Raw genomic sequence first — 10,959 nt, 5'->3', positions numbered from 1 at the left:
AGCTTTGGGAAGAGGTTTGTTTAAATAGCCTGTTATCTCCCTTTAGCTTGCTTCTTGCACCTAAGAACAAGAGGCTAATTGCTTATTTAACAAGTCATTAGGCTACCTCTTGTTTTTCTCTTTAAGCTTCCATCCTCTGTTCCTCCATCTCTCTCCACTTCCAGTAACAGGAGTGAGGGTTTCCCGTTACAGACCCCCCCCTTTCTATAAATTTGTATTACCAATAGAAATATATTTCTGTTGGTCTATGAGTGTGAGGTAAAATCAACAATTTATTGATAAAAAATTGAATCCTACCAAGCCTACGCATATGCACGCACGCACACACACGTGTGTGTGTATGCACATGTGCGTGTGTAAATAAAGAAATACGTAACTGTATGTATATGTGTTTTGCTTATGGAACGATAACATTTTCCTAAGAGAAAAATTTATTTGAAAGCTAGAAATAACTGTATTGAAAAGCAGAGTGTTATGGAATGGTGAGAAAAGAAAATACATACAAAGAAATGTTGAGAAGACTACTTCATGTACAGATATGAACATATTAGATTAATTCCTAGTATGATAGTGCTGACTTCAGAGCACTGAGTAAGGCAGGATTCAATAAAAGGAAATTTAGAATGAAATAAAAGCTCTGCATTCCTTCTGAGGATAAAAGAATACTCTTGAGTATGAATCTTAGACTCTCTCCAGGGGATGAATAGTGGATACTGCTAGGAGAAAAAGATTCTAAGTGGAGTTCCAAAAGCTGTTCTTTAGGGTGACATTTGAGGAAAGCATTTCAACTTGTTCTCAGTGGGAAATGTGATTTGACTTGGTCACCTTTACTGCTTATCAAATGAACAATAGCAGTAAGTATCCAGTACTTCTGAAAGAGTGAAATGGATAAAAGAGTTTTTGAAGTTTCATAAAGCCATTTGCCCTCGGGTTTAAAGCTAAAAATGTTTTTTCCTTATCCCTTTGGGCACAAGGGAGCATACTAGCATTCCAATACTAGCATTGGAAACTTTGCCCACAGTGGTACCTCAAGTTTCTCCAAACAATTTTCAAAAATTCTGCATTGGATAGTTTCTAGTGATGACATTCACATCCTAGGACTACAATCACATTTTTTTTCTGGACACTGTGGAGCAGAAAAGAGAGTGAGAAATTAATCTTGTGATGTTACCAGACATATCAGAAACAAAGGAGAGCCTTATGTGTATCCTGAAGTTTTGCTTCCATAATCCTGTTATCTATATTTTACTCTTTGGAAGTGGTCCTAATAATTTTTAGTCAGGGGAATTAAGTTTGTAGGGCTGAACAGGCCACAGCAACAGAGAAGTCTTGTAGCTATTGGTTTCTTAGAAAAATGACCTCCTTCCATAAGAATGGTACCTTTTTGGGAAAAGGGACAAAATTTCAAGACTGCTTTAAGAAGGAAACAAAATTTTGACCTTTTTATTTTTAGGAGGTTTGTATGACGTACAAATGTTTTCCAACTTGATAATCACCTTGGCAAAGAAAGTAGGTGAGATCCAAGCTTTCACGGTGGATTCTCTGCATACCTTTTATCCTATAAGGTAATGCTGTTAGCGTACCTTAAATTTTAGCTGGCTTCTTTGTCAGACAGGAGAGTACCTTGCTATTCTTTTTGAGAGCTCCATTCTCTTTGAACCCTAGCATTCCACAATATACTTTGAAAAACACTGGCCTAGGACAATCTGAGAGACACATCCTAAGGTATTTGTGGGCCCTATGGGAGTCACGTGGAGTCACCGTCATGTGAAAATGTGTAGGTGTATGTGACAGGATGCTTAGTGTGGCTGTCCCTTTAAGAACTGAGGTTGCTTGAGCAACCTGCAGGTGGTGTGGGGGCTAATGAGAGAGTCCCGTGACTAAGAGAGGGCTGGGCTTGAGGTGTATAAGCCCAGGCCGTGAGCTGAGCAGGTTGCAGGACCCTAGAGGCTGCTGAGGAAACATTGTCTGGGCAGGATGGTTACAGCTTCTGAAAGCCAGTGCAGAGAATGCAGCCTGCAGCAGGCGGGAGGTGTTGGAGGTTCCTAAGGAGCAAGAGGATCCATGACCCCAGACAGGGCCAGCGACCAGCACTAGAGGGTCCACAAGCCCAGACAGGCTGAGAGTGGGGCCAGAAAGGTCAATGAGCATAGAGAGAAACTGAGAGGGGGACCAGAGGGTCCATGAGTCCAGAGAGGGGCTGCAGGTGTAACCCAAAGGGTCTGAGCACCCAGAGAGGGGCTGAGTGAGGGGCCAGGGGTTCCAAGTAACCCAGAGGGTGGGAGAGCCAAGAGGGGCTGAGTGTGGGACCAGGAGGTGTGAGAGTCCAGGTAGGGACTGAGGAAGAAAGGAACATCAGGAGTGACAGTATCTGTGAGGCTTGGGGTATTGTGTAGGGCAGACCGAACCATGCATTACCCCTTAAGGCAATGACTGCAGACACCTGGTGGTCAGTAGAATGAGATCAGGTTTGGAAAGCTTTGGGGGCAGCTTTCTTTATTTAAAGACAGATACATCAAGGCAGGGTGTGTGAGTGAAGGGGTGACTGCCAAACTAAAGTGGAGAGGATAAGGGCTATGGGGACTTCAGATGTTTCATGGCCATGCCTAGAGAGAGCCCCACTACAGCAGACAATTACTTTTCAAGAACTCGAGTTCCTTGAGGTGTATTGTCTACCTACAAATCATTTAATTAAATCAATCTGTCCTCAGAGACTAGACAGAGTGGAACCAGGACTGAAACAGTAACAGCCTCCATGGAAAACATGGGCATGTGCTACTACCCAAACCAAAGGCATGTGTGGGTGGAAGAGTTTCAGTGGGTATTGCTTACTAGTGGAGCAGTGTGAGTGAGAGAAGCAAAAAGAAACAGAAAGTGGAATGAAAGGCTGAAAATACAGTTTGAACATGCACTTGGGAGAACATGGCTCTAAGAAAAGCCTGGAGGGAAAGGGAGAGGGGCAGGAGCAAGGTAGGGAAGAGCACATTTGGGACTGAGCGATGGCTGAAGTAGGCTTGGAAGTCTGGAAGGGGTCTCTTGGATTAATGAGTCCAACCCTTGATCACTCATACCACCATATCATATAATTCTGCTTATACATTTATTAAGCTCCACCATCAAAACAGTTGTCTTGCTCTCACTACTTGGTTCCAGCGCTTCATTACTCTGAAGGTTAACTTTTTAAATTTCCAGACTAAATTTATTCACAGCAGTTCAAACCCTGTTTTTTTGTGTGCAAATATTGTCCTTGAGCTTAAATAGCTCATTTTTCTCTTTACCATTTTCTCACTGGTGCTTTTTATAGAGAGCAATTGTATCCCTACTCAGTCTTTATTTTTGTAAGCAAACCAAGCCAACTGCTCTTGTAAGATGGACTTTCCATTCTCCTGCCCTTCTGTGCATCTGTTCGTGTCTGAATTCATCTTTCTTTAATATGAGTGATCAGAATTAAACGTAGTATTCCAGACAAAGTGTCTTGTGCTATGGACATAATGCTTTCCTATTTCTATTGGAAAACTGTGAGTGATACTTCCTAGAAGGAGTCTTAATTATTTTCTGATTCCAGGTATGAGTTCAAGAAAATGGTTCTTTTTGTATTTGTAAATAAAAAAGGATTGCAAAAAAGATACTTGCCCAAACATCACTTTCTTCTTCTAACTTAAATGAAAGGCACCAAATTTTGCCCTGTTTAATTTAAAAAAGGGTGTACCCCTAGAATCAGGACTGGGATTCAGTTCCCACAGAGTGGAATTGTGAATTGGTATTTAGACAATAGGTGCTTGAAGAACTCAAAAGGATTTAAATTAAGATTTAAGCCAGAGTTGGAGACTTCATGGGTGCATACACGCATACTAAGCCAACTTAAAATAAGGCAATTTAACTAAGTTGTCTTAAGTCAGCTTAAGTTAACGCCACGTTGGAGCATACACACGTACAGCTCCTTGACATGGTGGCAGTCACCTTGTAAGCTAAACTGACTTAACTAATGCGACTACATATAATATACCTTGGATGTGTATGGTCTTACGCAATATTTAAGTTGACTCTGCTCCACATATGTGTGTATGCTCTGGCAGTTCAGTTTACTTTAAAAAGTTAAGTCAGATTAACTGTCAGAAAGTTAGTATGTGTGTATGCACCACACAAAACTAATTAAAACAATAGGAAGCTTTCCAAGAAGAATAGAGATGAACTGCAGGTAGAAATGAAATCTGTTGGAGCAGGAAAATCATCTGAACAGTTTGAGAAGGACAGCCACAAAATGGAATAGCAAAATGGATGGATGAGAAGACCAGAAACTTGACTGCCATGGATTACAAAGCTTTCCACAAAAAGGGAAGACCCACAACACTTTAGCATCTTGAAACTCAGTAATGATGATTAAGCTGAGAAATTACCTTGAAAAAATCAAAGGGTCAGGGGGAACAGTGAATTCAAGTCTACTGTTTGAATGCAGAACTGGGACAATCAAAGAACTAGGATATGTTTGGACATTTATCATTATTTGCCCAGTTTGTATCCATAGAGGTTTAGATTGAAGAGAACAGATTGTTCTAGCTTAAATAACATAAATGTCTTTTTGACAAAAAAAGTGCATTCTGATTTCGTTCATGAGATATTTTCAATGATTAGAAAAATTGTAATTTAGGTTTTTATAACAAGTGAAAACAGAAGGGATTATTTATAAAGGTAAGGCTGTCCAGGACAGAAGGCCACATGGGCCTGGAAGTCCCTCTCCCAGTTCAGGACATGGAGGGAACCTTCAACTAAAAGCACAAACTTTAGAAGCATGAGGAGCATCCCACAGGTATGCTTGAGTGGCTGCTTTGTTTGTATATTTATTTTAAGATTTATGCAGTTGTTTGATAAATAATAATAGGAGTTTGACTAGTAAATATTTTGTGTGTGAAATGTGCAGGAATAATAGATATTGGCTCAAGTGTAACAGTTATTTGACTAAACATTCTAAAAAGGCTAGAGAATAAGAGATTCAAATCTGAATGGATCTAATTGATCTCGTTTGGAGACAGGAGGTTGGCCAAATTGCATGTTGCAGTGTAGCATAGTAATACCTCAGCTAACAGTACAAACTAGCTGTCAGAAGCAGTCTAGCTGTAGCAATATATAACTTCACAGATTAATTTACCCTGCTCCTTTCAATTTTCTCACATAAACCCATGCTTTGATTTTATTCCCAAAATTGAAGAATTTGAAGAGTTTCATGTATTACTGTTTTTTTTCTGTTTTATCATTTTAAGGCATTTCAAAAATCATCATTAATCTAATTAAAGGAGAATCTTTATTTAATGATGCCACCACAGTAATTGCTTTTGAGATTTATCAGGACTTTCTAAATAGGCAACATCTTGATTTTGGTAAGACTGATTTTATTTAATATTTTTTCTATTCTGAGCCCTGTATCTCATGACCTGAGATTCTGTGTGATATTAATTTGATTTCTTTGGTATATAAGCATTAAGGGCTGGACGTTAATCTATTCTGAATCCGTGAAAAAAGTTAACTCATCTTGTTTTAGTTATGAATAGGGACCTACCAAATTCACAGTGGAAGTGGGCTGTGCAGTGGCTCCTTTAATCTTATAGGCTCCCCTATGCGGGCCCCCCATCAATTGGTGGAAGGGACCTGCCGCTTGCTCCTGATCGGCAGGGAGGTGCAAACTGTGGTTTGAAATATGAGACTCTTTTTTCCTCCTGGCCAGTCAGCAGCAAACAGCAGGCCTACCAGGGCCCCTTAGCCAATTAGCAATGGAGGGGAGGGGTGCTTGGGGGAACCTGCCAGGTTAAAGGATTTGCCATGCAGCCCACTTCCACCATGAATTTGGTAAGTCCCTAGTGATGAACTGTCATCTCAGTATTAAGACTAAAATTTAAAAAGCAAGGGAAGGTAAGGTCCATTCACTCTTTGCATTAATGCCTTTTCAGGGTCTTGAATGGGGTAGGATTGCACTTAGGCCTCTGGCAGTTATACAAATAAAGGCATAATGGTATCTGATGCTTGATCCCACAATCATGCATCTTACCATGCATATCTGGCATGGCAGGAGGAGTGACTAGAATCGAGGATCAGATGCCATCATGCCTTGTTGCCAGTGCAGGTGGTGCCTGGGATCCTGATCCCAGAATCCCTCTGCACCAGCAAGTAGCAAGTGTCCACAGCTAGGAGCCCTGTCAGGTGACTGGGCTCCCAGCTAGCCACACATTAGTGGCATGATAGGACCCAGCCACAATTATTACACATTTTGTATAATGATTTTGAGGCTTGTTTCTTGAGTTTCATAGTTTCTAGGGTCGGAAGGGACCTGAGAAGATCATCTAGTCCGACCCCCTGCCACGGCAGGAAAGAGTACTCAACATCTTCATCAGTGATTTGGACAAGGGGGTGAAAAGCAACTCATGTTTATTTTTGTGTTAACTATGACAGATCCCTTTCCACTAACGTGCTACTTAGAATGATACTTCCCAGTCTAAAGGGGTATTGGTGATTCCTTCTCCCTAGGTGGTGCAGCACTTTGCACTTACCTTTGTTAAATTGACTATTCTGATTCATCCGCTTCCCCAGTCTATGCAAATCCACCTGAATTTCCTCCCTACCCTCTAGTGTGGTTACTATACCCCATAGTTTGGTGTTGTCTGCAAATTTGGACAGAGTGCTTTCTACACCCTTATCCAAATCACTGATGAAGATACTGAATAGTTCTGGTCCAAGGACAGAGTTTTGGGGGACACCGCTGCCCACATCTCTCCAGGTAGAAACCAACCTATCCACCACCACTCTCTGGGTTCCTTAGAGGAACTCCCAACCTTCCTGGACTCCCAGCTCACCAATGTTATTACCCCTCAGACCCATTAACTAATCTCCTGGGCTCATTGAAGTTGGCCTTCCGGAAGTCTAGCACTTCTGCCCTACTAGTTATCTTTCCCGCCTTTTGCCAGATAGTGAATCCTCTCAACAGGTGGTCACTGTCTCCTAGGTTACCTTGTACCTGCAGATCTCCCACCAAGTCCGCCCCTGTGGCCAGCACCAAGTCAAGTAAGGTATTTCCCCTAGTAGGACTGCATACTTCCTGTGTTGGGTGCAGGGCCTGTATGCAGGTTAGGAACCTGTGTGAATCTATATTATCGTATCAAGGAAAATTTATCACAAAAACTCTTGACAGTCACATGGTCCTTCATAGAAGACTTTAGTTACCACAGTATGTCATATCATACCATATATTTACTCTTCAACCTGGAGAAAATAAGGCTCAGAGGGGACTTGGTGGCAGCCTATAAGTATATAAGGGGAGTACACCAGGAGCTAGAAGAACAGTTGTTCACTAGGACTCCCCAAGGGGTAACAAGAACTAATGGCCACAAATTTCTGGAAGGCTGATTTAGACGACATAAGGAAAAACTTTATAGACCAAGTGTCCAGAGTCTGGAACAGACTCCACCCAGAGGTGGTGCAAACACCAACTCTGGATTCATTTGAAAGGCATTTGGATACTTATCTTGCTGGGATCATTTGACCCCAGCAGACTTCCTGCCTATGGCAGGGGGGCTGGACTCAATTTTGCGAGGTCTATTCCAGCCCCTAATGTCTCTGAAATCTATGAAACCCCATTACAGCCACTGCCAAAGTGGCAGCAGCTTTTGCCTGAGTTTGCAAGGAGAGAGTGAGTGAGCAGCACACTCCACCACTTCTACAGATAGCTGGAGCCCAGCAAAGAGCCAGCCTCTGGCAGCTCTGTGCTTCCAGTCCAGCACAGAAACAGCTTCTATACTTAAAATACGGACGTCAGTTTTGGAGGGCTAATTTTTGAGGGAAAAAGTGTGTGTGGTATGCAAGTAAATATAGTAGCTTGTTCTCAACTCTTAATCTTTTTCCAGTTTTTGTAAACTTGGGAGTTATTGTGGCACTAATATCCTTTTTCTTTGTTTGTTTGAAGACTTTAACTGAGCATTTCTTGGTTACTAATGTTTGAGTCAAGTGTTTTGAAATTTTGCATTCCAAAAAAATAGAGGGACAAGAAGGTAGCAATCTGCACTTCACCTTCATGCATCATTAAATAACTCATTCATTTATGTAGTTTACAAATAAGTCATTCACTTTTATTTCCTTCTGTTACAGCTAAAGAAGTTGTTATAAAAATAATATTAAAATGTTTTGCAAGTGTCGTGTTTGGATTTTTGAGTTCAAAAATAATCACATACTGGCTGTCTCATATTTTCAACGATGGATTAACTGAAGTATTACTAAGCTTCTCAATGACATACATCATTTTCTTTACTGGTAAGATAAGGATAGATGTTTTTTCACTCAGTTAAAAAGCACCTTGAACCTGAGTATCTCATTTTTCTTTTTTTTCCTGTATATTCAAATATATACTGATTAACTAGGACACATGTTCGTATTGTTATCAACCTAGCCACTTACGGTATGCATTTAACAGCATAGAGAGAACACAGGAATGTATTAAATCTTATATTCAATATCTAATATTGGAAAAAAAACATAAATGTGCTTAGGTTAATATTGCTTGAGGACCTTTGATTTTGCATTTTTGCTTTGCATTTGACTGCTGTCAATTTTAACTTTAAATGTTACATTAAAGGAGCTTTTAGAGGGTTATTGTATACTTTTCTATATCCCTCTGCTGTAAATATGGATGTCTTGGTTACCTTGGGTGCCTATATACATGGTCTGATGTGTTCTAATTAGAACACCCTAGCATCGCTGCAGTATCACTTGTATAAATCCCTGTAGGTTTAAAAATGGCTGCTGGTGTGCTTTAACTAATGCTCATTGAATTACCCTTAGTTAAAGCATCCCGTGGACATTTTTAAATGTACAGGGCCTTAATACACGTGTCGCTGTGGTGTTTTAGTTAAAGCAGCTGTCTGGGAACCACTCTAATTAAAAATGCCTACCCTCTACCCCCAAGCACGTATATTGACATCCCTTGAGTCTTGGGCTGCCTACACATGTTCTGGTTCACGTTATAATTAGAATATGCCAGATCTGTGTTCTAATTAGAATGCTACAGTGTGGCCTCACCATCACGTGAATTAAGCCCCGGTGAGTTTAAAAATGGCTGCTGGGGTGCTTTATTTAAATCTTATTGAAAGCATCTCATGGCCATTTTTAAACTCTCAGGGACTTAATACATGTGACAGTGAGGCATTTAAATTAGAGTGGCTGTCTGGGAACCACTCTAATTAAAACACCTTTCCTGTCCCGCCTCCTCCCCAGCACATGTATAAGCACCCTTAGTTATTTACTGCTATGGAGGATAGAGAGGAAATGAGTGAGATTAATGCATTTAAAAACTGTAAACTGTTAAATGATTTTATGCAGTCAAGGCTGGTAAGTATCTTACTTTCCTCACAATCAGTAATAAGGCTATGTTACATATCATTATTTTATAGTATACTTTTAACAACATTTATGGTAATATGCCACATAAATTTGCATACCGCACACCCCTTTTCCCCAAAACTTAGTCCTCCAAAATTGGGGTGTGTGTCTTAAGTGGGGAAGCTGATTTCTGCATTAGAACAGAAGCATGGAGACTCTGGAATGGTGCTTTCCCAGCCAGCATATAGTAGGGGGATAGTGCCTTCTTCAGTGTCAGAGCTAGAGTTTTAACCCTTACACAGTTGCTGCTGAATGGGCAGTAATTTTTGGCTGAGCGGCATGAGTAAGGCAAGTGAGCTGAAGAGAAGTCTGCCCCTACTCTGTGACTTTGGGAAACTCTTTTTTTCCTTACTCTGCTTTTCCAAAACAAAGTACATGTCTTATTTGGGGGTGTGCAGTATGCAAGAAAATATAGTATTAAGCTTTATTATTTTAAAATGAAAAAAAATCATAAAATAATACTTGCAATGCTTGTAAAATTGTTGGTTACAGTTTGTCGAGACAGAATGGTTAGGTGGACAGTAACAGGCTGTTTTGCGTATGCTACACATGAGAAAGTATAAGTAGCCCAGTGAAATAGTTTTTTGAGATCAGTTTTTATTTTGCTGTGCTTCACATGATCTGAGCCAAAAGGCCGAGAGAAGGTCTTATGTGTCCAGAAGTATAGGTTTTTCCTTTCAGATTAATTCAGGTAGGTAATCCACATGTTTGGTTTTAATAATGACAGATAAAACAGGAAAGGCTAATTGAGTGTCTTTACATGTGCTCCAGGGATGGTGAGGAGGGGGACACTTTAATTAGAGCGGCTCTCAAGAGCCGCTCTAATTAAAGCGCTCGCAACATCTTGTGTATTCAGCATCCTGCACTTCAAAATGGTGGTAGGCACGCGTTAACTGTGGAAACTGAATACACAAAACACTGAGGTTACTTTAGCATGCTAATTAGCATGTTCCAGCAGACTCAATTAATGGAGTTGATCCATCTCACTGCAATTGCAGTGCATCAGAGCAGGTGTTTCACCTGTCTACAGGTATCTGTTGAGGCAAAGTAGTGTATTTGGTCAGGTCTAAGGGTCTTCTTAGATTCATAGATTTGAGGGTCAGAAGGGACCTCAATAGATCATTGAGTCTGACCCCCTACATAGGCAGGAAAGTGTGCTGGGTTCAGATGACCCCAGCCAGATGCCTATCTAACCTCCTGTTGAAGACCCCCAGGGTAGGGGAGAGCACCACCTCTCTTGGGAGCCCATTCCAGATTTTGGCCACTCTAACTGTGAAGTAGTTCTTCGTAATGTCCAGTCTAAATCTGCTCTCTGCTAGCTTATGGCCATTATTTCTTGTAACCCCCATGGGCTCCTTGGTGAGTAGAGTCTCACCAACTCCCTTCTGCACCCCCATGATGAATTTATAGGCAGCCACAAGGTTGCCTCTCAACCTTCTCTTGCGGAGGCTGGAGAGGTCCAGGTACCTTAGTCTCTCCTTGTAGGGCTTGGCCTGCAAACCCTTAACCATATGAGTGGCCCTTCTCTGGACCCTCTCCAGG

The 10,959-nt window shown here is 41.1% G+C and overlaps 1 protein-coding gene across 1 annotated transcript in view; it reads left to right on the top strand.

The window, feature by feature from the left end:
• LOC109299239 (sodium/hydrogen exchanger 10-like) overlaps positions 1-10,959 on the top strand; it is a 259,437-nt gene that overhangs the window by 29,385 nt on the left and 219,093 nt on the right. Inside the window, exons 5-6 of the mRNA XM_019519839.1 lie at positions 5,259-5,375; positions 8,131-8,292. Coding sequence (XP_019375384.1) covers positions 5,259-5,375; positions 8,131-8,292 — 279 coding nt within the window. The remainder of the gene's footprint in view (positions 1-5,258; positions 5,376-8,130; positions 8,293-10,959) is intronic.

The sequence above is a fragment of the Gavialis gangeticus genome, unplaced genomic scaffold (genome assembly GCF_001723915.1).
Source record: "Gavialis gangeticus isolate Ggan-Ray unplaced genomic scaffold, GavGan_comp1, whole genome shotgun sequence".
In the NCBI taxonomy this organism is placed as follows: Eukaryota; Metazoa; Chordata; order Crocodylia; family Gavialidae; genus Gavialis; species Gavialis gangeticus.
Note: the sequence above shows the minus strand (reverse complement) of the source record. Positions and strands in the feature narration are given on the sequence as shown.